We start from the raw sequence: 26,918 nt of genomic DNA, 5'->3' as shown, positions 1-26,918 counted from the left end.
GAACAAAAGCTCCTGAATGTCCAGGTGAAACGGGAGTCCTGTTCACCGCCTGCCTTCAGGCTCATGCTGATCATGCAGTACCTTCTACATTAGTGTATGCTAGCATATATGATTACATATACATAGCAGAAACGTATTTAGCAGACATTTAATCCAAAGCGATGTACAGCTGAGATAGCAGAGTCAGACAGATCCTGGAGCAATCGGGGGTTGAGGGCCTTGCTTAAACTCCCAAAGGTGAAGTCACTGCCAGCCACAGGATTCAATCCGGTAAACTTCTGATCACAAGCATGGACTCTTATCCCACTGGGTTATTGGGTTAAATCGTTTGTAATTAAGCACATGTTTTGCATTCCAGTTTTAACCTGTGGGGTGTGACCAACATAGCTAGACACTTAGATACTTAGATACTTATTAGATACTTATTGAGTTTAGATACGTTTAGATGCTTATTGAGTGAATCAAGAATAAAGTAGCGTGCCTGGCCAGTTACTTATGAGAAGTATGAAATCTGAATGAACTCCGACATACAAAGTACTACTTTGCTTCTAGAGGGCAAATAAATCTATGAAGACTCTGTCATTCTCTGTATGTCTCATTTGTGTTTGCTCAGCTGGATCTTTTTAGCATTTGGACTCTAACAAGAGCTGACTGGGCATCGTTCATTATGAGGTTATGAGGTTGCAAACCTCAGGCCGAGGAATTTGTCTTATTATACTGATCTGAAAATTGCGTGGAATGGCATCAAGGTGTCAGATTTTAATTATATTGCTCTCATATAATTTAAGATAAGAAGATTTGTTGATGTGTTTAAATGTGTTTAGCTGAATATACTGTATACGCCTTGCATTGGGATTACAGTTTGGAATCCTATATCAGGAAAGATCACTGCATAGTCCCCCTGCTTGTGGCCAATGAGCATGAAATCTGACATTTGTATACTGCTCTACCTTTAAATAAATGAATAATGAAGCAACTAATCAAACAAGTTGCAATATGTTGTGCAAATCCTCTTTCTGCTCCTGTTTCTTGCAGAGTCATGTTCAGTGAAGGAGTGAGCTTCGTGGGCCTGAGGCTCAGTGAGCAAGCAGACTGGGAGGCAGAGAAGGAGGCGCTTCCAGCAGGCGCTGGCCTGTCAATCTTCTGTTACAGGAAGCCTGGTTCAACAGGGGACAGGTAGGACTATCCAGCTACTGCTGAGAATTGTCTCAGGCAGTGGTTTCCAAACCTCAGCAGTGGAGGATCTACGGGGTGGCAGCTGTCATCCCAGTTTTGAGCGATGTAACTATTACATTAATTCAAAACAATTAATAATTATATTTCATATGAATTAAAGGACGTCAAATATAATCTTCTGATCTCAGAGAACCATGTACCGTACCCCTCCAGCAAATGATAGTTTGTTCCACTTTGGCCTTGCCTCCCTTTCCTTTTCAATAAGTGTATACGCTTCAAACATCAATGCACCATCCAAGAGATAGGTCACGTTAAAATATAACTCCCTAATTATGTAAACATAATTTACATGAATCAAAAATGTACGAAGTGAGATTTAAAAATAAAAATAAAAAAAATGAAATTTAAATAAAAAAAAAATTGGGATGGCCGATAATATCGATAATACCCACACACACATACACACACACATAAATTTGTATTTATATGTTTCTAGGGACTGTCGAGTCATTTCTATGGAAAAATCCCTAATCCCCAACCAAGAATGACAACCTGAACCCCTATCCAGCCTTAACCATAACCATAAGTAAAAAAACAAAAGAATTTGTGTCGCTGTGACTGTGTTAGCAGTGTCACTGTGTCTGGGTTGGCTGCGTCAGTGTTAGCGGTGTCGCTGTGTCAGTGTTAGCAATGTTGCTGAGTCTGGGTTAGCTGTGTCGCTGTGTCAGTGTTAGCAGTGTTGCTGTGTCAGTGTTAGCAGTGTCACTGTCTCGGGGTTAGCAATGTCGCTGTGTCTGGGTTAGCGGTGTTGCTGTGTCGGTGTTAGCAGTGTTGCTGTGTCAGTGCTAGCAGTGTCACTGTCTTGGGGTTAGCTGTGTCACTGTGTCAGTGTTAGCAGTGTCACTGTGTCAGTGTTAGCAGTGTCACTGTCTCGGGGTTAGCAGTGTTGCTGTGTCTGGGTTAGCAGTGTCGCTGTGTCTGGGTTAGCAGTGTTGCTGTGTCTGGGTTCGCAGTGTCGCTGTGTCAGTGTTAGCAGTGTCACTGTCTCGGGGTTAGCAGTGTCGCTGTGTCTGGGTTAGCAGTGTCGCTGTGTCTGGGTTAGCTTTTGTCACTGTGTTAGTGTTAGCAGTGTCACTGTGTCGGGGTTAGCAGTGTCGCTGTGTCTGGGTTAGCAGGCCACAGAGTGTAATGGTTTTTAATTTACTCAAGCACTTGTGCACTCAGTTCAATTCATTATTTGAGTAACTAAACCAATCTGTCGTTCTCTTTTAGTAATGAGGTTGTTAGCGTATTTAAGAGAGCTGAAAGGCTTGCAAACATGACGCCTCGTTAATACTAGTGCTAAGAAGCACTCCTCTAAGACCTACATCAGACTTCGCATACTCAATACTCAGCAGATTCTGTTAGCAGGTCTATGCTAACAGTTTGTCTTGAGTACTTAATGAATACCATTTTTAGACATTTTGTTATTAAAAAAGTCAACACAATCCAGTTCAATATTGCAAGTGTTTCACTTCCCGCTCATGAAATATGAATTTCAGTGAAAACATCTTAGTTATGCAATTAATTAAAACTAATCAGGCTAATTAAGCAGTGGTATTTACTAGAATATAAAGTTCTGTACACATGGCCCTACGGGGACTTTTACAACTCTGGTCATCTCTGGAACCATGTTTTGCCTTCATGTTCCATACTGTTTTAATGTCAGTACTAAACTTGTTTTGTTGTTTGTTGTGACCCCATTTAAATGCTTTACACAAATTCTTTCAAAGACTTTGGAAGATAAAACTGACTGTCTGCCACAGGACAATAATTTCATTTGCCACGATAATAGTTTCGAACGGTGTGCAAATGTTCTTGCCTGATCACACACCTTAAACATATTAAAAACAAATACAGCAGAAAGTCATTGTGTATCAAAAACACTGTTTCTGGATGATATCACCTGTGAAATTGCTTTCAGCTTCTGTTGATGGATCCAAGAGCATCTCCACAAAGCAGGAGCCGAGCAAGAGAATTATGGCTCGTAAAATGAATGTCACAGTGACTCTGCCGCTTCCTAAATGGATGTATAAATTGGCTCGGCCTGGTCTGGCTCTCATGGTTCCTGGTGGGCATTGGGCAGCTGATAGTGACCACGGGCCTGTGCTTTTCAGGCCTTATGGCTCCGCAGCTGACATCGAGCAATTGTGATGGACGGGGAGGGTCAAGGTGCTAAAATTTATGAAAACCTGTCACAATGACAGCGCTGGTGAACACTCCCACCCCCCCCCCAGGCAAGGCAGCTGGGGAATTTATGACCTGCGTGTCACACTAAATCTGTCATATTGCTAGTAATTGCTCAGGCCGCGATCTTTTTCTGTTTATATGGAAAGGAAAATTGGTCCATGGTCTCAGATGTTTCTTCTCATTGTAGTGTTATGGAGCATTTCCCAGTAACAGATATACCAGCGCTAAAGAAAAGTCCATGTTTATTTAGTCCTGTTTACTCTTCTGTCATATTCTTTGCATAATTACGAACAGGATAGATATTTTGTAATTCGCAGCTCAGAGCACTGACTTTCAGTACACCACCGAGAAGCAGCAGATTCTTAGAGACTTTCAAACGTTACCCTTCTTTCACTGGTTTAGAGCAATGTACTGTTGGATGATGTGGTAGCCAGTAAGTGGCGTTGAGTGCTTACTATAACGACAACATGAGAAAGCGCTAAAATCCAGAGTATCGATTTTTAGTCAGGACAAATCTTGCAAGGATGGATTTCTGATGCTGTTGCGGTGGCTGATAATTGAAAAGTGTGGAAATGAAATGTGACTCTTGGATCATAATACTGTGAGCAGAGGGTGGGGAGCGGGGGTGATACTGGCGAAAGCATGCTGCTAAAACCATGGCGATGGAAGAAGGGGAAGGGCGGTTCAGTGCTTGGTGTAACCAATAAGCAGTTCAGCTACCTAAATCCACCGCCAGGAAGGTTTATTAATATGCATGTGAAAATTACCAGCAGTTAGCAAAAGGGCTCTATCCTTTATTCCAGCCTGTTATTCACTGCAGAAAATTATGCAGTAATTAAAGTGAAAATATCGCTACAAAATGCATCAGGACCCATTCACCGATGGCCATTTAGTTGACATGAGTAATGGATCCTGGGCCAAAAGATTACACTTCTCTGACTTGGCTTGGTGTGTAATGAAAAAAAAAAACATTATTTTCCTAGCAATTTGCATTATATAAATAAGGAAAATGTAACACAAGCAAGTAAATGCAGAATATCTTTAATTAACTACAGTATTCAAAATTTGAAACAAATCATATCATTACTCATTATATTTTTTCTTCATAAATTAAATGCCTTAATATAAACTACCTTTAAAACCTATGTTGCGTAGGTTTAATTTCATATTATTGAGGTTTTTTAACACCCATCCATGCATTTTCTGCAACTGCTTCTCCTATTCAGGGTTGTTGGGGGTCCAGAGCCTGTGCCAGAGGCGACAGGTGTAAGGAAGGGAATAACCCAGAATGGGGCAATTTCTTAAGTCCAATTAATCTCATCATGTTTTTGGACTGTGGGGGAAAACTGGAGTACCTGGAGGAAACCCCACGGCGACATGGGGAGAACATGCAAACTCTACACACAGAACCGTGCTACGGACTGCAATCACTGCCCTGGTGTTTATTTTTTTGTTGTTCTTTTTGCTGTGCATCTATTATTCCATATTTGAACAGTGTTCTAATGCTGATCCCAAATCAGTTGTGCAGACTTTAATATTTTGCAAGTGTATTGGCTGGCTGATTAGAAGATGGTGACTGTATGACAAACCTGGAAGGTCACAGCTTCTGGCCCCCTATGTGCGAAACAGCAGCCTTTGTTTCCTTGCTCAGCCTTGAAGCTCCTTTCCAAGTTTTCCGAAAATTTTTGCTATCTAGACCGCTTGATTTTGTCCGCCAGTCTGACTTCATTTTCAGATATTCCCTGGTTCTTTCACCTGATTCGTTCTTCACACGGAATCTAGGACTCTGCTTTTTTGGTTTGTTTCTGAAGATTCACAAAAATGCATCCCTCAGTTGTCTGTAGCTAACTCCTGCTTTCTCTGTATCACCCTGAGGCTCAACCGATGGTGGTTGCTGTACGTAACCTAGGGGTACAAAGGCCGAGTGAGTCTTACCCGTCACAGCAACTGGGCACAACTAGAACGAGCTCTGAACGGCATTTAACTTCTGCGGTTAAAATACACGTGCTATAGCAGGCTGCAGGGTAGATGGGCACCCATGGGATATCTTTACAGCTGTAGCAGTTAATGATGTATTGTCCTGTGCGGTTAGTTTAGTAATGTTTCTTTGATGAAACCCTAATGTAGATTCACAGAAGTTTTCTTATCTCAGTTTTTTGGAGGTCGGTTTGATTGATCTGGGCTTGTAGTACTTTAGTCTGGAGTATGGAGTGTGATCGGAGCTGATAACCTGGAAATTATCTCCCGATTTACACAGTGAACTTTGTTTGGGGAAAAAAATGAGAAGATTGAGAAAATTTATGGACGAGAAGGCAAAGCCCCATAACAAAATTTTTTTGTTTGAAAATGTTTAGCCTTACTGAGAACAAGAAAACCTCCTGAGGAAATATTCGCATTTAGGCAGCTTTTAAAAAAATGCTTTAATTAATTAGAATCATTTAAAACTGTTAGAAAAAGGCTCTACAATAAAACAAGGTTTAATTGAGTGGATTACTGATTGGCGACTGCACTTTTCATTGTAATCCACAGCGGACGTCTGGGAAGTGTACATACAAGAAAAAGCACTTACATTTGTAGTTTTAATCCCCCTACAGCAGGTGGCATGGCGGCGCAGTGAGCAGCACCATCGGACCGTACCTCCAGCGTGGGCCTCGCCTACGCTGTGCATGTGCAGTTTGCAGGTTCCACTTACTTGAGTTTGCTCCCGCATTCCAAAAGCATGCAGTGCATGTGAATTGGTGTTTCTAAATTGCCCACGGAATATCACTGCGTGTGAGTGCGTGTGCTCTGTGATGGCCTCGGGCCCTATATGCTGCCTCAGAAAGTGTGTAGATCCCCTGCAGCCCTGACAAGGAAAAATGGTTCCAAAATGGTTGCATGGATGGATAGATGGATTTACCATGAATGCCCAGAATGATGTGCGTAGAACAGAACAATAAATAACAATTTAGACTCGTGAGGATAAAATTCTATGCGAGTGTCAAATGTGGAAGCCCACAGAATTATCGAAGAAGAAGAAGTATTTAATATCACTGCGATGGGTTGGCAGGCCAGCTTGGGTTATTTCCTGCCTTGTAGCTGTAGCTTCCAGGAGAGGCTCTGAACCCATGTGACCCTACATAGGACAAGGTATGGAGAATGGATGAAAGGATGGAATATTTAGCAATATTTTGCAGATAACAGCCCTTACTCCTGCAGGGTATGGGGATGCTCTGAAAAGATCAAATAGCTTCATTTTGGCACAGCCTGATGGGGCCTATAGGGGGCACTTCTACCTTAATGGCCAGTCTGGTGTGCTTAACACAGCGGCCACTGTGGTGAACCTTACCGTAGTGCGACCTCAAAGGCATGTCACAGCAGGAGAGTGATGCACACATACTGTGACACATATTTCCAGCACTGGAGAAGTGTGTGGCAATATTAATATCAATGGCTGCAAGCTGCACCCTGGCTAGAGAGTGTACTGAGGGGAGATCAGCTCGCTTGGTTAATTATTCATTAGAGTAGGAGCAGGAACAATGCTCTCTGAACAAAAGCCAGAGTTATTTCCAGTCACGATGCTCCGTGAAGCTGAGAGGGGAGGGCTCAATCTCGTCAGCCCGCTGCTTACTTTTTTGCCCCCGGTTGTTGACAGGAAGGGGACGATCTCCGTTCTAGAGGTTTTTCAAATGCCGCTGGGGGAGTACAGGTCCCTGAACCTGTCTGAATGATGGAGCAGAGCAAAGTGGCAAGCCTTGTGCACACTGCACCCCCCCGTGTCTGAGAAGAGGCCACTGCAAAGGCCTGGGTGCCACAGCACATGTCCAAAATTCAGATTTACAGAGTGCGCCGAACCAACTTGCTACAGCGTGGCGCTTTTTCCACACGGATCATTTCCTGGGGGCCGCAGGGATGCTTCTGGAAGTGAGCAATTCTGCAAATGACGGTACTGCTGGGAGTTTTTCAGTCGGTGCCGTGTCGCTAGTGCCGGCCGTGCCGCTTCGGTCGATTCTCTCGTGGGCTTCAGGATCAAAGCTAGGCCCTCCTCTCTGCTTTTTGCAGGGCTTTGCAAGTTTGGGGAGAAATCTCACGGGTTAAACAAACGTTTCAGGAAACATGGCTGTTCATGTCACCTAATTGATTTAGGCAAGATTAATGTTTACGAGGATCGCTCATTCAAGTGGAAAATTAGGGCACCATTAAGTTTTGCACTCTTTTATGCTGGGGGAGTGGGGGCATGGTGTTTTTGTGGCAGAGGCTTTTGTGGGCATTGCTCTGATTTTTCCCAGGGGGACTCATGACCGGTCTCTGTTGGAGGACCGTGTCCTAGTGCAAACCAACCCGGGAGCGGGTGGCCGGGGGGGTGGTCAGTTGGCTTGTTTTTTTCTTTCAACTCTGCCGGATGCAAGAAGCAATGCAGCCCCCTTCCCAAAGACTTAGGCGCGTACGACCCTTTGGACTTTAGCCGAGCAGAGCTTTCCAGGACAGCCTGCATAGCTGGGAGCAAGTGGCAGCTTCCTGGGCTAAGGGAGCCCTTCATTTAAGAGAGGAATTCTGATGCTAATCCACACTCAGCTCATGAAGAGCTGCACGTCTAGTCAGGCGCTACGGCAGCGTGTTGTTTCAGTCACCGGGGTGCAGATGCTGTGTGACTGGTGCAGGGGACAGCAAATCCCCTTGTATATCCATCACCTTTCGTTAGCTTCACAGCACTCACACAGTGTGCCTCTGCTTCGAATGTCATCACCTTCAGGGAAAATTCCAGGTTTTTTTTTTTTTTTTTACATGTATACTATTTTATAATGTATGTTGAAATGCAAGTGTATTTTTTAGTTGGATTTAGAGATTTGAGTTATTTCATTATGAAAATAAATGCGGGTGCTTCTTTGCTTCATGGTTATTTGACCACAGATTGCTGGGGTGGGGGGGTGTTGTCTCCACTCCAGGGGGGAGAAAAATCTCGGCTCCCAAGAAAGTGACCGATTTCATATTAGGTCTTGTAGAAGCCTGGGAATAGCTGTGGGCTGATTGGGCCTCCTTTTGTTGCTAACACACGTCACCCCGTCAAACGAGCTGCTCTCGACAGGTTAGCAAACTCTTGGGGCATGCTAAGTAATTAAGGCAGCTCCCTTTCCCCCCTTTGGAAACTACTCTGAGAAAGACATTAAGCATTCTCTAGTCCTGAAGTGTGAGGCCACTTTATTAGGTACATCTGCCTGGTACAGGGAAGACTTGAATTCTTTGAGGCAGGTATTCAGCGGGATTCTGTAAGCTTTCCTTCTCTACTTTTGTCCATGACATTTTTGCATGCATTCCTCTTCACTTTAATGAGTCTGGCCACTCTCAGTAACACGGTGTCATCACCCCCCAGAACTGCCACTGACAGGATATTTTTTTGTTTATCTCACCATCTTCTGTAAACCTGGGATACTGCACCGTGTATGTAATCCCCAGAGAATGGCTGTTTGTGAGACACTGGAACCAGAGCATTTGCACTAACAATCACAGCACTTCCACCATCGCCTAGATGACACATACTGCCCATTCAAAAGCACTGTGGAAGAGTAAGTGAAGCTCTTGACTCTGTTTTGTGCTTTATGGAGCTTGCAGAAAAATGATTCTCTGTTTGTAGGAGCATAAATGAGAGGGGTGTACCTATTATAGCGGCCTCTGAATATATAATTTCACTTCCAGGGACAGGCAGGCTCCTTGCTGTGATTTCCATCCTTTAAATAAGACCTCAGATTTCTCTCTCAGCCCGTCAAACTTGTCTTCATGCATGTTTTTCCCTCTTCAGTTTCACCCAAGCTCTGTTTCTTATAATTGATACTATTTGTCATTTACCAGCTAAAATAACATATAAAAGCGAATGGATATACAACGACCTTTGTTGTTCTAAACTGACCACTGTGCAAAATGTGCTTAACAACATGAGTTATTGACAGTCTTGTCAAGTGTATAAAAATAACAATAATAATAACATCATCATCATCATCATCATCATAGAAATTAGGCTGAATTATGAATTATCTCCCCCAGGCTGAAATATTTTACAATATTTCTGTTATGAGAAGTTATAGTTTTGATATCAGCAATATCAGTGCTAGATAAGATTTTAACAACTCTGAGCTATTAGTTAAGTTCTCCCCAAGCGAGCTTGATGGGCCGAATGGCCTCCTCTCGTTTGTATAGTTCTTATGTTCTTAATATAATTTATTCACACCAAAGGAGTTCATTCATACACATTGCAAATTCAAATGTTTTATTTGTTCTGATGATTGCCTTTTCACTGTCAAAATGTCTTTGGCCGCATTTATTACGAGTCAGTTCCTGCTTTGGGTGTGTGTTTGTTTATTCATTCCCATATTCTGATGCCCCAAATATGTGATGAAGCTTCTGCTTTCCGTTCAAGTCTTTGTCATCTTCACTTGAAAGTCTCTTTGTTGTTCAAGACACAGCAGTCCAAGTAACGCGGCAGCATTGAGCAGGTGCATTGTCATGTGCATCTAAATTTATAATGCATCCCAGAAATTCCTTACTAATTAGGGGTTCTTTTACTTTTTCTCTTTATGCTCAGAAAAACAGTAGACAAAGGTAGTCTCAGCCTGTGATCATCTGCATGTTAATTAACAAATGAGCTTGGTAAGGAGTTTCGGTATGACACTGTGGGATAGAAAAATAAATAAATTAGAATAATAGGCAATCAAAATTGGGATCAGATTTTAATTATGCACTTCAATGATGACTGATTTGGTTATCATCTGAAGGGCATATTCTTGAGATTTTTTTTTTAAGTTGAAGTTAAATATAATTGCAAAAAAATGTCCTTAAAGTCCTAAGAACTCACACTTGCATATAATTGGATGTAGTTTAAAATGTGAGTTTTAGGGTTTTTCCATCGACACATCTAGTTAATTACGCACCATCTTGGAATGACTCTTTCCCACGTTTTCCAAATGCCACTTTGAATTTCACTTCCCACAGCAGAAGGGCTGTATGTCTCTGAGGCAGAGAGCATATTTATTTAGTGAGTATTACTTTGCTCTGTTGTAAACAAAAAAATCCTGTGTCCTTTAAATGCAAATCCCCAGCATGAAATGAGATATCTATTTTCCCTCAGAAGTGACCCACGCTTGTTTATAGACTGGCGTAACTGAAAGGATTCAGTGTTCTTGTCTTCTGCTTGACAATTACACTCTGAAACGTACAGTATTCAACAGAACAGCCATGCACTCCGTGTGTAAGTGATATGAAGCAATCTGCTGGATAATGGCAGCCTGAGTAATGATGAGGGTGAGAACTGGGAGTTTTAGAGTTAGTTTTAGCTTTGGGTTTTAAAATGCACAGTGCACAGAGATGTATAGAGAGAGTCGAGCTAAAGCTGGGTCTTAAAGTGGCTCTGGAACCTGTAACTGGGAAAGGATGTTGACAGGCAGGACCGTCCTGGGCAAGGCAGACGTACCAGTGGCTGAGCATCACCATCTAGCCCAGCTGGAGCAGGCGGCATGGGTGCCTTTATGCCATGGAGTCATTGGGTACAGTCTAGTAGGAAAGCTGCTTGATGATTCGTTCATTTCATTTACCAGCCACAGGGCAGCTCTTTTCACGCAAGTCATGGGTCATTTGTTGCGCTTCTCTATTAAGGGTTCTGCAAATCTAGATGGTGTAAGATTGATAAACTGTTATCTCTTAATATCTTTCTCTGCTCGGACCAGATGCAGAGCATGGAACAGCAGCCGGCCAGAGACTGGGCCCAAACACAATTGGGAGAAAATGATGACATACTAACAGCGGCTCAGTTTGGCTGCAGCATGTCTGTCAACGTACAGAATGGAACGCTCCAGTGAGAAAATCTGTTATGTTCAAGCTGTACGTGTGGATGTGTGCTTTAATTTGTAACACCCTAAACAAACGTGAGGTTCCAGGTCCCTCACGACCTTGGCCGGGATAAATCGCTGGAAGACTGATGGATGTGTGAACACACACACGGATGTGCTGCCCGCTTCACAGGGAGTGCTGCGCAGGGAGCGTAGCTGTTGCTGTGAAATAAGCAGCTAAAGATCACGGAGAGGATATAAATGCACAAGAAATGTTTGCATCAAGACAGTAGTACTGTAAAAATAATTAGAAGTCATCCAGGCCATCTGATGCATTGTTCATTAATTCTGAGAACATGTTGTGGGCATTTAATTTTCAACATCCGTACGGTAGCATACAAAGAAAGTTGAAGGTTGGTTCATAATATATACATAATATACCGAGACTGACAAACCTGTTGTTACATGCAAGCAAGCTTCATTTTTTATGTGCATTAATGGACTGAGCAATTAGCCTTAAAATCATGCAACCAAACTGTTATTTTCTAGTACAGCCCCACCAGCAATATGGAGAGACTGGCGCCAGTAAAACCTACAAATGACATCATCGGGTAATTAGTATTCATATAGCATATGGGTTCCGCTGTATGCATTTGTGTCACATGCTTAGTTGTCGGGTATGATGTAGAGCAGAGGGGTGATGATGCAGGTGATGATGAGCAAAGTATTCATTATGCAGCCTAGCAGATCTGTGAAAGTGAAGCCCTTTGGAAAGTCTGTGTTGAGCAAATCATATGAAGGCAAGGGGAGGGCGATACGTGTTGGGCGTTTTTATAGAAGTGCTTGGTTATGCTCTCACTCATACGGACATTCCGCCTTGTCCAGTCTTTGCTGAAAGTTAATGATAAGACTGCCTTTCACGGCAGTATGCCACACTGTAGGAATTAGCTTTGAAATTTTCATGCAATAAATATGCTTTCCTGTCTCGGTGAGATAGGCATGAAACGATAAGAATGACGCGTGTACGCTTTGGAAATTAAAAAAAGCAATAATCTGTGTTTTTTGTCGTCAGATGTAAAGTGCCCTAAATTATGTACAGTAAATAACATCGCCACCTGAAGGCAGATCAGAAATAATAACTGCGACTGATGTACAGATGTGTTCTTATTATTCCAGATGCATTTGGATAATTCGATTTTGTTTCCTGCCAAACAATATTTATTACTCATGTGTTACATTTGGGAAGCACGGAGGGATTCGCCACGGCGTGACTAATGTGCAAAGACCTGAATGAAATACCTGAATGTGGATTCCTGCCTGCGTGCCACTTCCAGCCTCATTGTTCCCTTGTATTTCTGCACAGCTGCGTCACTCACGATGAAATAAGCCGGCCTGCTTCGCACCCGTTGGCTCTCGCATTTCGTGCATGATGCAGATTCAGGGGGTCATGTGATAGAAGTGATTATGAGTGTCTACTTGCACGTGAATTAATTCTGTATGCATGTTCCCCCAGAATTCTCAGCTTTTTTCCCAGCATGCTCAGCATGCTTCTTTTATGTACACACATATTAGTCAGTGTTTTGTTTGTTTCGTTTTTTTACTGGCAGGGTGCGCAGGCACTAAGAGTGAAATATTCCTCCGCTCCACATCCTGCAGGCATTGGCCCCCGTTTCGGGAAGGTCGCCAGGGTCTGAGGCCACTTGCCGTCTCTGGCCCACCGTCCAACGTGTTGTCTCTCCTCGTTAGATCAAACTACGCCTCGGCCGACGCTTCCAGATGATGCCGACAGCTAAGCTGTTTTCTCTCTTTAATTATTATCATGGCGCCACTGGAACAGACGAAATCCAGATGGTCCCCCATGCATGAAATTAGTAGCCAGGAGAAGCCTGGCTCATCAGCCCAGCATGAGCACCCTGGTGTCTCTGCTGCTTAAGGAACAAGTTAAAAAACCGTGAGGCTGCTTTGATTTCTTATGGCAAGGGTTCTGCATCCCCAAGGTGTCACGTTTGTGCTCCTGAAAACAGGAGTCCTGTTGATTTCCAATGGCCTTAACCCAGGTCAAATGTAAAAACAAAATCCGGGCCTGAGTGCGGCCCATTGATTAGTGCTTTTTGCTAAACAGTGCAGAGGATCAGTCAGGGTGTGCTGGCGGCAGGCGGGGGGGCACTGGAAGCTCGATGCTGGCTTGGCACCTCCCCACATGCTGAGCTCCATCCATTAGCTCCGTCGCCGAGGGGCGACGCTCTGCATGTGCCTGCAGTGAGATTTTCAATGCGACAGGGCAGAGTGACACGGCACAGGGCGGAGTGACACTTGTTTCTACGGAAACGCATTACCGGCCGGTGCTAGCGTAGTTTCTCATTGTGCTGGAGATGTAAGGTGGTCACTTTGTTTTTCACCGTGGATGCCACGCAAAAAGGTCACAGGCACCCTGAAAGTAAGCATATACTCATGCGTAATTCTCACAATTGATGATCCCTAAGCAGCATCCAAAAAGCAGATGATCGGGTGTGTGAGGGCAGAACTTGTCCCCAGACATGCATACGCACACATGGACACACATGTATACATGTCTGCACATTCACATCCTAAGTATCAATTTCCACTGAGAAAAAGACAAAGTACAGAAGCCGACTACTGTATCCATTTGCATTAATGGTTTTGTCATTTTCCCAAGATTTAGACAATGAAAGTTTTGACCTCCACACAGCGAGTGCGTTATTCCTGTGTATTTAAAAAGACACAAACTGGGTCCATATTGTAAAGAAATTATATAATAAACAGTTGACAAAGTCAACAACAGATCAGACGTCCTTCAGCGGAAATTGTTTAAATCTTGCAATAGCATTGATTTTGCTTCGATGAATCATAATTTGTTTTGCCACTGGGCAAATGTTCCGTCTGTTGTGTTTGCCGACTTGAAAGTATCTCAAGTCGTGGCACATGTAGAATAACTAACAGGGTTTTTATCGCACACTCCATGCTGCTCCCACCATTTCTCAGATGTGTTGCCTCCATTTGCTGTGCTGCATCCCTCATGTCCCAGCTGTATCCCTCATCTCCCAGCTGTATCCCTCATCTCCCAGCTGTATCCCTCATGTCCCAGCTGTATCCCTCATCTCCCAGCTGTATCCCACATCTCCCAGCTGTATCCCTCATGTCCCATCTGTATCCCACATCTCCCAGCTGTATCCCTCATCTCCCAGCTGTATCCCTCATCTCCCAGCTGTATCCCTCATGTCCCAGCTGTATCCCTCATCTCCCAGCTGTATCCCTCATCTCCCAGCTGTATCCCTCATCTCCCAGCTGTATCCCTCATCTCCCAGCTGTATCCCTCATGTCCCAGCTGTATCCCACATCTCCCAGCTGTATCCCTCATCTCCCAGCTGTATCCCTCATCTCCCAGCTGTATCCCTCATGTCCCAGCTGTATCCTTCATCTCCCAGCTGTATCCCTCATGTCCCAGCTGTATCCCTCATCTCCCAGCTGTATCCCTCATCTCCCAGCTGTATCCTTCATCTCCCAGCTGTATCCCTCATGTCCCAGCTGTATCCCTCATGTCCCAGCTGTATCCCTCATCTCCCAGCTGTATCCCTCATCTCCCAGCTGTATCCCACATCTCCCAGCTGTATCCTTCATCTCCTAGTTGTATCCTTCATCTCCTAGCTGTATCCCTCATCTCCCAGCTGTATCCCACATCTCCCAGCTGTATCCCACATCTCCCAGCTGTATCCCACATCTCCCAGCTGTATCCCTCATCTCCCAGCTGTATCCCTCATCTCCTAGCTGTATCCCTCATCTCCCAGCTGTATCCCTCATCTCCCAGCTGTATCCCTCATGTCCCAGCTGTATCCCTCATCTCCCAGCTGTATCCCACATCTCCCAGCTGTATCCCTCATCTCCCAGCTGTATCCCACATCTCCCAGCTGTATCCTTCATCTCCTAGCTGTATCCTTCATCTCCTAGCTGTATCCCTCATCTCCCAGCTGTATCCCACATCTCCCAGCTGTATCCTTCATCTCCTAGCTGTATGCTTCATCTCCTAGCTGCATCCCTCATCTCCCAGCTGTATCCCTCATCTCCCAGCTGTATCCCTCATCTCCCAGCTGTATCCCACATCTCCCGGCTGCATGGCACAATTCCCAGCTGCATGCCATATCTCCAGGCTGCATCCCACACCTCCCAGCTGTATCCTACAAATCCCAACAGCATCCAAAAATTCCCGCTTACATACCACATTTTCTGGCTGCATCCTGCATCTCCTGGCAACATCCCACATCTCCCGGCTGCGTCCTAAATCTCCCGGCAGCATCCCACATCTCCCTTTGGAAGTATCCCATATTTACAGTACAGGCAAACGGCATGCCACATCTCCTGACTCCATCCTAAATCTCCCGGTAGCATCCCACATCTCCTGACTGCACATCTCCCCACTGCTAATATACACTCTTTCATAGACAGGACTGGCAGAACATTTCAACACATTTTGTGGTTGCAGCTTGCAGAAAAGATGACTTTAAAGACAGGTGACTGAATAATTTTATTTTAAATCCCCCTTAAGTGGAATTTTCCGCAGAGTACACAAGTACAGTTACCATGATGTACATGTTAAATACACTCCCTGAATTTTGCCGCTTAATTTAGTCAACATGTTCCATATGTCACTTGTGCTGCTGTCCGTTTATAGTATACAATCATGTAGCTTGGATTGTGCATCTTTATGTCCCAGCCTTCCTGGTGAAGGTAAACAGCGATGAGCGGCCTGATATCATCCTCAGCCTGAGTGCTTTCACTGTTGCAGACAGTCTATTGCTTTTATAGATGAAGTGATAGCAAACATATTGCTGGATTTCATTTCAACATATACTTTACAGAAACTGAATAACACTTCATGGGGAAATGCTGATTTTATGAGACATTTTGTCTCCGGGGTTTGAAAGATCCAGTAGGGAATGATCTGGTTGGTGCTTAAAGACTAAAGTCTCCTGCGATATGGGATATCCAAACCAACGGCTGCCTTTCTGATAAGATGTAAAAAAAACCCTGGTGCATCTAGCATAAAGTTGAAGTGAACCAATGCCCTGGAGGTTCATGTTTTTCCATTAATAGCAGGGCTGTAAATTCTGGCCGAGTTAAAATCAATAACCTTTCTCTTGTAAAAGATGGGCCCTGTGCCTCATTGTAAAACGGTTTGCTTCGTAGCATTTCATGACCCACCCCCCACTGCCCCCTGAGCCCCCCCACCGGTCGCTGTCTGTTGACTCTGTGTGCTACTGTGAATATTGCCATGCCATGGCGCGCAGGGAACACTCCAGCCCCAGGGTCTCCCCTAGCCTGTACCCCCCAGCCCAAACCCCCCCTGCCTGTTCAGTCCATCAACACCGACTCAAATAAATAAACAAACAAATAAATAAATAAGCGGCTCTCTGCCTGTTGACCTTCATTTACAGAGTGGTCAAGGTCACATTCATTAACTTGATTAATCAACTGATAGGCAACACCAGAAAGAAAACAGGATTTTTTTCCCTAAGGCTTTTGCAGTTTGGAACAGACTCCAAGATTGACTTTCAAGATTGACTCTAGTCTTATTTTAATTATTATTCAGTCCTCACCTTATATAGCTTACAGAAAATGTTTTAAGTGCATTTTATGTTCATTTTATTTGTCTTATTTTGATAGTTTGTGTGTAAGAAAAAGTCAAATATATGACAATCTTGTCGGCTTTAGCTTTTCCTAATTTTATACAATTTATTGCATATATTTCAGGGTTGTGTGGCCTCTCCTTCATAAAATATCAGTGCTGTGAATGTGTTTGTGCTTTCAACAGTAGGTGGCTGACAGCAGGCTACAGCAGTGCTAGTCAAGGTCTTGGGCACCATGACGTTAATTCTACTGGTCAGACCCTAGGAGGGCTTCTGCTGTCTTTCTGACCTACAGGACTTATGTCTGGCTGATTAATCTGTAAAATATGTACCTTGCCTCAGATAGAGGCCATATGCTCAGATAAAGAATAATATTATGTAAAAATGCGATCAGAAAAGAATCCGCGAACCTGTGTGAAAGTTTTCTTTAAATTTTCAATCAAAAGGTAGATAAAATGCCCTTGTGTAATGTATAATTTATTTCATTCTGCCGGATATGAATTGTTGCAGAGGAATGCTGATGGGGATGAGGTGCCCTGATTCCAATTGCCTGGAGCCTCTATGAGAAGTGCTCTGATCCGGGGAGCAGCATGGCAGTGCCTTGCATGTGCCCCGCCTGCCGCAGTGCTGCGCCCACATCACGCCCCTAAGTAGCTCGCATGCGAACGAGCGGGCACTCAGAGGCCTGAGCCGGCATGGCGCGGCGTGGGACCACCCCAAACAGCCATGGGGCCCCAGTGGGCACTCTGCTGACAGGCCCGTCTGCGCCGTGCTGAGGCTCTTTGGGTTTTGCAGCTTCTCAAGGTTGACAGGCTGCCCCTTACCTGGCCCAGTTCAGTCAGATTGACTGGCCCTTCACATGTATTAGCCCAAAATATACTTCCGTATTTATAACTTCACAAGCGCTAACACTAACTCTCTCTTTTGCAAGCCACAGCTTTGTACGATAGCGCTCTCCACATATGCATATATGCGCTCTCCACATATTACATGCGGTAATATTCCACTTGGGACACAATTTACTTAGTTACCATGGCACCACTTCAAATAGCGAAAAATATCACGTTAATATATTAAGATATTTTTATTATATATGTGCTAATTAACAATTATTTCAAGCCAAACTTAATTATGCATTTCCTATTATATACATCATTCTATTAAGATATTTTACAACTGTGTTAATGAAATGCTTTTTAATGTGTGTTGCTGTTTTCCAGTTTTTTTTTTTTTTTTTTAAGCAATTATTATTTTTATTTAGCAGATAACCTTGGAAAATTCCCCTGAGTTGTAACTCTGACTGATTGCACTGCAGGCTTGAATAATAAGATTAATTCAAACAGCCTCCTATTAAATATCCATATTGGGTTCACCAAATTGTCTAGATGTGTAGGAAATAAAATTCAGTTCAGAATAATGAGTTTCTCATGTATTCATTGAAGGAGATTCTGAACCTTATTTATGGTTTATTTTTGAGTCCCAGGTTTATATTTAAACAGAAAGAGTGTGGAAGTGGTGTGTAGAATCGTAACGTTATTAAGTATACTGTGAACACCTTAAGACATAAAATAATAAATGGTCTAATTCAATAATGCAATTCATCAAAAAGCGCAGGGCAGAATGGCCATTTATTGTAGTTCTTCTCATTTCGGCAGGGGAAAGCCTATTAGACTGTTATTCATCCATGGTACTGGCCTCAGAAAGGTTTAAGTCTCGATGTAAAGGAAGGCTCAAATCTGCTTTGGGTTTGCTGCCATGGTTCCCCTTTGTCACAGCGACAGTGTGACATTTCATGTGACACACGCGTGCCTTCTGCTGCATATGACTCTATATCTAACCTTCAAGTCGACCCTCCAACATAGAGAACACAGTCAGCCTTTCTGGGTGGGCAGAGGGCTTCTCACAGAATTAGTGTCCTGCTTTTTATGTAGGTAAGGGAAAAGAAATCTACCATTTACCGTCTTTATTCTGGACGTTATTGTAGCTATGAATTTTAAGGAGTGGGCAGCCCCTTGTATGTGACACAAAGGGACTGTGAAAGAAGAAAAATATCGTTGAATACAAACGCACAGCTGGCCGGGTCGAGCTGCACAACTCCAATGGGAGTCATTTTACTTTCAGGGAAAGGGAAACTAATTGTATTTAAGGTACAGCACCAACTTGATTATGACCTCTGTCTTCAGCTCAAAGTGCAGATCTTCTCTCTATATATTCTGTGAATGTGTCATCCTAAAACTGCGCTGCCCTTTTAATAATAGATAAAAAATGATAACAATGGTCAGACAAGTCTCTTGTTGTGGTATTTCAAACCCCCCCCCCAAAAAAAAAAGCCTTTTCAGAAAAAAAGGACAAAACATGATTTTTATTTTTGATAATTTGGCAAGAAAAGGCAAATTCTGAAGCATTCTGAATTCTGTGCCATAAGCTTATGATTTCAATTGTCTTTATAGAGGAAAGTTAAAACGAATCACATATTACATTATTCATTCATCTTTGTCCAAAGTATAGTGAAGAAAGTTTGGGGTCACTCATCGGGTCAGTCCATATGCAGCACATCAGCAGCAGGTGGAGTTAAGGGCCCAGCTGTGATCCATAGAATGCGAACCTATGACCTTGCGGACACAGACACATAATCCTGACCCACAGCGCTGAACGTTATACCACTGCATCTCAGCAAAATCCCACACTCACAGATCAGTTGAATGAATGTACTCCATTCCCTGTTAGTGCAGTCTTGTGCTGGTATTGGTGAGAAGATGCTGAAAAGCATAACAAGTTCTTGGCGCCGGCACTTCCTTTGGGTTTAATTCTGAGTATCTGAACTTGGCCCTTCAAGATTTGAACAATATAGTTATGCTTTGCTTTACAGAGAAACAATTGATCCCCTACTGCTTAGTCAGTGCATTTTAGAAGTGGTTTATATTCCGTTTCCTGTTCAGGTCAAGCAGCTCTATGTGCCTTTGGTAACAAGAAAATCTAGAAGCCAGCTGGTGTGGTGCCAGAAATGTTAGAATTCAACTGGGAGTTTACCTGGGAGATGGTTTTACTGGAGTGGTTGCTCTTCTCTGGCTTTTACACACATTTTTATCACTATGGTTCCATCAGTCTTGTCTGCAGATCTTCCAAATATCTACTGATGAATGGAATGAAAATGAATAGGAAGGATAGTGTCCATCACAGCAATGTGCCTCATTTCTGACAGGGAAGAAGGTAAAAAATGTTGTAATTATCTACAATTTATTCAAAGTATTTCACTTGCTTTTCAGGTAAGTAGCTTAGTGTTGCTATGCTGAGGGACAGAGAGATCTTTCAGGCTGCCTCAAGCCATTCTATCAGAATGCACATCCCATCCCTAGCAGTCGACCTTGCAAAATTGCAAAAACAATTTTGAGTGGTGGGTCCCCCTTAGAGGATGTCCTAAGTCCACCTTCTCTCCAGCAGTGTCATGCCACCCAAATCCCCATTTAGAAATGCATTTTCCATCAGACAATTGACTTCATGCCTTTCCTAATGGCAGACCTTTGGAGTGTCACTCACACTGCCCAGGTGACACAAACCTTCCTGTCAGCACAGAAGATGGTGTAGAGTTAATACCAGTAATCTGATATTGGACTTGTTTGAAGGAGCGAAGACTAAGGAGGATAAAACTAATAATGTTGTTAATGTTGTATTATGTAAGGCTGACAATGTAAGGAGAATCCCATTCAAAAATGCTACTACAACAACTGGTAACACTCTGTATTAACTGCACCTTCATAATGTGTTCGTAAAACATTCACAAGCAGCATGTAAGTATACCTAAACACCCTAACATACCTTAACAGCTTTAATATACTTTAACAACAAACAATGTATGATTGTATGATTATGATGTTTGTTATTATCTTATAATGTTTGTTATAAATGTATAGCAGTACTTGTTGAGTCATAAAATATGACTGCCGCGCTTATGTCTGCAATTAAGTGCAGTGTGCCTGGGGAGTAAAAACCATTTAATGATGGTCTGGGAGGGTCTCAGAGGGGGAACAGTGATTCCATTGTGTTCAGGCCCCATCCTAATCATGGGTAACATGGCCATTGTGTAGTGGGCCTTCCTGTCGATTGGGTATAGTTCATATTTCTTTGCTGACGTCACGTGTTGCTCGTTAACGGCCGGCCTGGATCATGGTGCTTGATAATGGGCTCTTTCATGTGACTGAGAGGTCAATTTGTGAGGCACAGCCGTCATACACCGTTGTCCTGCTGGGAAGGAGAAAGCACCTTTCTGTGGGTGTGCAGGCCAGGGAATGTCAATCAGCAGTCAAGTAACCATGCAGCTTATTTTAAAATGCATACAAAGCCACGTCAAATGAAGCCCGTGGCCATGATTGGGAGACAGCTCTATGTGGAAGAAAGAAAACCTTTCACTTACTGGGCTCTGACTACACTTGTTGTATGATTATATGATTATGATGTGTGTTATCTTAAAATGTTTGTTGCAAATGTATAGCAGTACATGAATGATACATATATATAAACAGGCCCCATCCTTCAAGTACTGCTATACATTTGCAACAAACATTGTATGTGTATAGCGGCATGGTGATGCAGTGGTTAGCACTCTTGCCTCATACCTCTGGGACCCGGGTTCGTGTCTCCGCCTGGGTCACATGTGTGTAGAGTTTGCATGTTCTCCCCATGTCGTTGTGTGGTTTCCTCTGGGTACTCTGTTTCCCCCCCACGGTCCAAAGACATGCTGAGGTTAATTGGACTTGCTAAATTGCCTGGTTGTGTGGTGATGACGTAGTCAAATTCCAGGCCAGTGGTTCTCGACCTTTTTTGCACCGCAACCCAATTTTTACCATGACAGCTTAGTCGGGACCCTATATTAAGTATAGGTTTAAATTAAGGCTATGATCAAGAACACAGTGCAGTCTACTAATAAATGCCTGTTGCACAAATCTGACTGGATGTGCCAGTGACTTTTAAATTAAGCATCTGTGGTTTGACTTCTTGGATTGGTTGAGTGTTCACTAGTTTTGCACTAAGCATTTGCAGACCCAACTGTAACCACTGGGAAATCTGATCGTGGATCAGCATAGGAGCTCGCTAGTTTTAAAATGCTTACATTTCCAACTCTGCCTCACGACCCTTGTAGAATTTGCCGCGACCAAATTTGGGTCGAGACCCATGGGTTGAGATGCACTAGTTAACTGTTTCATCACAAGAAATAGAGCAATATTTAGTGTCCGTTATAGAAAAAAATGCCTCAAATTTTCTCTGCTGTTATAACTGCTAGAGGAGGTTATTTTGATGAATCAAAGAAATGGCATTTTCTCGATAATAAAGGTACTCAAATGATGAACATACCTTCAATTTGTTAGCGAAGAATATTGAGTGTATTTTTCATAAATGTTCAGTGAGTGTGCAAAAACATTTCACTGGTAGTGTGTGTGCATATATATATATATATATATATATATATATATAAACATATATTATTCACAGACACACACCCATAAATTAAGAAATGAGTGAAAAAAATCTTCTGCGGCTGTATATATATAGCCTGGTTCTTCTCTGTTTCTCATTAATGAAGGGCTTCTTCCTTGCTTTATGGGACTTCAGTCTTGCTTCTAGGAGCCTGATACTACTGAACTGTCCTAGCAGTGCATCTCACACCTGCACTTAATGTTTTCCATTCCTTTTGAAGGTCACTTGATCTCATCCTTCAATTCATTAGAAACTGTCGAATAAGTTCATCTCTTCATAACGGTCATCTCTGGCGCTAGAAAGTTGCTTCCACCCTCTACCAGGCTGGTTTTTGGTCATTACCAGTGTCCTGCTTCACTTTATTCTTTTGTAATCCATCTTAGAAACTTCAAGTCTGGAAGCAGCCTGCCTCACAGCTTAGCCTTCTACCAGCAGATCCATAATTAAACCCAGATTTAAAAATGGAGATGTGTTTATAAATATACAGTGGTCTCTTAATTTTTTCCACGACTGTATATACAGTATGTGGTATTTACAATGTAGGTATTTACATTTTTCTGTCACATTACTGCTCACAGAAGTGCATGTGGTTATATAATTGATTTTTTAAATTTCCCCAGGTAAGTGTCCAATGAATACCTTCATGAGTAAAACTAGGAAGAAAATGTTTATGTTTTTTGTGGTTATGCCATTTGGCAGTATATGGCTCAGTGGGTTAGGACTGTGCACCCGTGATTAGACCTCATACCCAGTACTCTGCTGGGCCCCTGAGCAAAGTCCTTAACCCCATTTTCATCAGGGGCACTGGATGCTGACTCACCCTGCACTCTGAACCAGGGGTGCCATACACTGGGAGAAGTTAGGATGATTCCAGGGCTGCAAAAAAATTGCTATATAATTGTATTGAGCTGGGTTGAGGGCCCAAAATCTTCCTCAGTACCAGGGCTCTGACTCCAAAAGTTTAACCTGCACATGTGTCTATGTGTTGTTGCTTGTAATTTAGTTTAGCATTTTTGATTCTTGTTCTGGATTCCATTACACGTCGCTTTCTAATCTCATTCTCGATTTCACACTGATTTTCAATTGTCTTAGTTGCTGAGTTAATTTACTATATTCTAATTTGTGATGAACACACAACATAAATGAAGATTTCATTGCGTTTCACCAATGTAAATGGAATTAAAGAGAAAAAAATGGTTAAAAATCTTCAGAACATCATAAGCAGGCCTCTTTCACAGCAGACTTCCTATAATTGCTACTTAGGCTATTACACAGTAGAGCTGTCAATTATTTAAAGATAATTAAAATACCACATCCCAGTCCTGTATAAGCAGTTATGGAAGATGGATGGATGGAATAATTAGAAATGTTAATTCTTAGATATCTTCTTTGTGCCAGGTTGACGGACTGACACATGCCAAAAGGCAAGACAAAGGCATAGAACAGCATAGTTTAAACATATGGTACTGTCACGTGAACAAAGCAGGAGACTCAAGCAAGTGGTTTAATTATCCTTTATTATTCTTTATAGCCCTGCAGGATACCCATACAAGAGCTGCACAAACAGCGCTGACACAAGAGAACTTTCCCCCAGTGGAGAAAATACACAAGGGCTAAATCTTATGGTAACACAGCATTAGGGGTAAGACACAAAGGGAAGATGAACAGCATGTAAAACTTGTCATCACTATACAAGTTAGATAACTCATAAAACAACAAGCGACTGTTGTGAACACCAAACAGAATATGCAAATGAGCTATCAGCTTTGGGGTTGATTGGGCTAACCAACAAAACAGCGAGCATGTCCCAGTGGAGCACAGGCAGTCCAGCCTAACACTGCAGATGCTGGGGTAGATAGTCCTCTTTGGGAGACCTTCATGAGCCCTCCTTTCAGCCTCTGATGCCTTGGCACTGCAGACCTGATACACCAACTCTAATAGCCTGCCCTCCTTAACACCGAGAGCTGAAGAGCCAAATGCTTTTGGTGGACTTTGGCACTACCAGGGTTACTCTTTCATGAGGGTGTGAGCTGTCCCTAGACACGGAAGTTCCCACAGGTCCCACCCGATGTTCGATTCCATAAATGCAAGCTCCCTGGGCATCATTGGGTGGTAAACTGGTCAGGATGTCAAGTATCTAGCGAGCATCTAGTTGAAACATTTAACCAAGTTGTTGTTCAGTCAGTGAAATGGAGTTCTCTCAGTTTTTGGATGTCTGGGTAAGCACAGACTTTTTTCGTGTTCTCCAACTTGAAATTCTGCTCTTTGTCATTTTGTAGCTCCTGTGGCACCCCAATCTCTAGCCTCTACCAGCCTCTGGTGATGGCACAGTGGTTTGGTGCCACATATGTCTTGGGCCGCTTGATGAAGTAGTCCATAGCCACGAGAACATACTGTAGTGATTGCCGATATTGGTGGTACGAAAGGGCCCCAGAGATATCCAGGTACATATCCAGTGGGATCTCTGACGGGAGTGACTGAAGAAGGCAGTAAGGATGCTTGTTAGGTTTTTTTGTTTTCATTTCAGGTGTCACGGAAGTTACCATAGAGGTCAATGTCCTGTTGATAATCAGTGCAAGTAGAATCTCTGTGTCAGCTGGCAGAACAGTGCACCAGTGCTGCGGGCCTAAGGATATAGCACAAGATCCTCTTCCAGAGTCTGTGAGGCACCTGCAGCAGCCACTGTACTTAGTCAGGAACCAATCCTCCCAATGCTGATACAGGAGGCCATGGCTCATTGCCTGACTGTCCCACTAGGATCAGTAGTCTTCTGTGGTGGACTCACATAGCAGCATTAGCATGCATGCTGGCTGTAAAATGATAGGCTTGTGGCACCTCTAGAAACCTTTCCATCTGGGCCTCAGTTTCCTTGAAGTTTAGGAGCTATGCAACTAAAGTCCGGAGTGTGAAAGGAAATACAGACAAGATCAGAAAGGGCACACACCTACTGCCACTTCCAAGGACTCCAGGCAAGTGACAAAATAACTGTCTTTGACCCTGCTGAGGCAGTAACTGTAGTAAGGAATTACTCATGGAGTGCATGGAGTGAACTGCTTCATCAGGGAATGCTAACACATGGCCTTCTGAGTTTTCAGTTATGGCTGGAATACCTGTTCTCACTTTAGTCACCACTGGAACTTTACCCCCTTGGCGTTAGATGGTGGAGATGGATGACACTTTCAGACAAAAAAAAAAGTGATAGTAAGAATAAGTTATACCAAAAAAGCTCCGGAACTCTACTGGGAACTGTCCATCATCATGTACACACTCTGCTGATTTCATTGTTGGTGATAATAACCGCCAGTGAACACCACCAACCCAGATCCAAGGAAGTTGACTGACCACTGGAGTAGACTATATCTTGCTGATCTCATCTTGAGGGAGCATTTCACACTCTAACAGATATCATCTGGAATTGCTGCAACCCTTAGCCCAAGGTTGGCTACACAGGTCAAGGGAGTTAGACAAACCGGAACTAATGATGTTTTCAAGAATTTTATGTGAAGCAATATTGCTACTGTCAATATTTACAAAGAGAACCTTTTAGTAGCATCCTCCTTGACTAGAGCAGGTGACACAGCTTATTTGCTACTGAGTGACTCTAGCTGCCATCTCCTCTGTTGCCTTCCTCTTCTCAAGAAAAAGCCAATGTACTTTTACCCCTTATAATGCGATCCAGTTTTGAGCGTTTTTCCATCCCTTTGATTTTATTACATGGAATGTAGCCTCAAACAACAAACCAACGCTGTAGCACATCATTGTGTTTACATGTGGGAGGTGTTCCAATTACACGGTGGGTGTGTTCTATTTCAACTGTTTTGATGGAGCTCAACATCAAACACACACACACACACACACACACACAAACTATTGTAAATAAATATTACAAAAATATCAAGTAACTGTTTTCCTAATAAACAGAATGCTGCATTTTGCCAATGCTGCCAATTTTGGGGTTTTTTATATCTCTTTATTTTTAGTTTTATAATAAATTAATTACAGAAGGAGGGGCGGCATGGTGGTGCAGTGGTTAGCACTGCTGCCTCAAACCTCTGGGACCCAGGTTCGAGTCTCCACCTCCACAGGTCACATGTGTGTGGAGTTTGCATGTTCTCCCCATGTCGTTGTGGGGTTTCCTCCGGGTACTTCGGTTTCCCCCCACAGTCCAAAACATGCTTCATATGTGCTCCAAATAGGCTAATTGGAGTTGCTAAATTGCCCATAGGAGTGCATGCATGAGTGAATGGTGTGTGAGCTGGCCCCCCATCCTGGGTTGTTTCCTGCCTCGTGCCCATTGATTCTGGGATAAGCCCCTTCAGCACTTGTTAGTACATGGCAGGAAGCAACCCTACCAAATCCTGGATCTCATTGAGCCAAATTTTGATTGATGATAATGTCTCTGACACTATGATGAAAGTCATATGACACAGCTACATCACCTGTTATTCTGTGGCAGGAAGCAACCCCACCGAATCATAGAAATGGTTGACCTAGTGTTAACTAGTGCCTTGCAGCTGAAGCAACAGCTCATCTGCTATTCTGACAGCAAAAGCACTCTCATGTCACTCCCCTCCTTATATCTCTTCACTGGTTCCCTGTCGGT

At 43.2% G+C, this 26,918-nt stretch overlaps 1 protein-coding gene across 2 annotated transcripts in view; it reads left to right on the top strand.

Annotated features, from left to right (window-relative positions):
* Positions 1 to 26,918, top strand: part of si:dkey-215k6.1 (transmembrane protein 132C) — a 212,496-nt gene that overhangs the window by 119,196 nt on the left and 66,382 nt on the right. For both annotated transcript variants that reach the window (XM_048996453.1, XM_048996459.1), the window contains one exon: positions 1,036 to 1,176. In XM_048996453.1, the coding sequence (XP_048852410.1) occupies positions 1,036 to 1,176 (141 nt within the window). The remainder of the gene's footprint in view (positions 1 to 1,035; positions 1,177 to 26,918) is intronic.

This window comes from Brienomyrus brachyistius, chromosome 2 (assembly GCF_023856365.1).
Source record: "Brienomyrus brachyistius isolate T26 chromosome 2, BBRACH_0.4, whole genome shotgun sequence".
Lineage (NCBI taxonomy): Eukaryota > Metazoa > Chordata > Actinopteri > Osteoglossiformes > Mormyridae > Brienomyrus > Brienomyrus brachyistius.
This window is presented reverse-complemented; position numbering and strand designations above follow the sequence as displayed.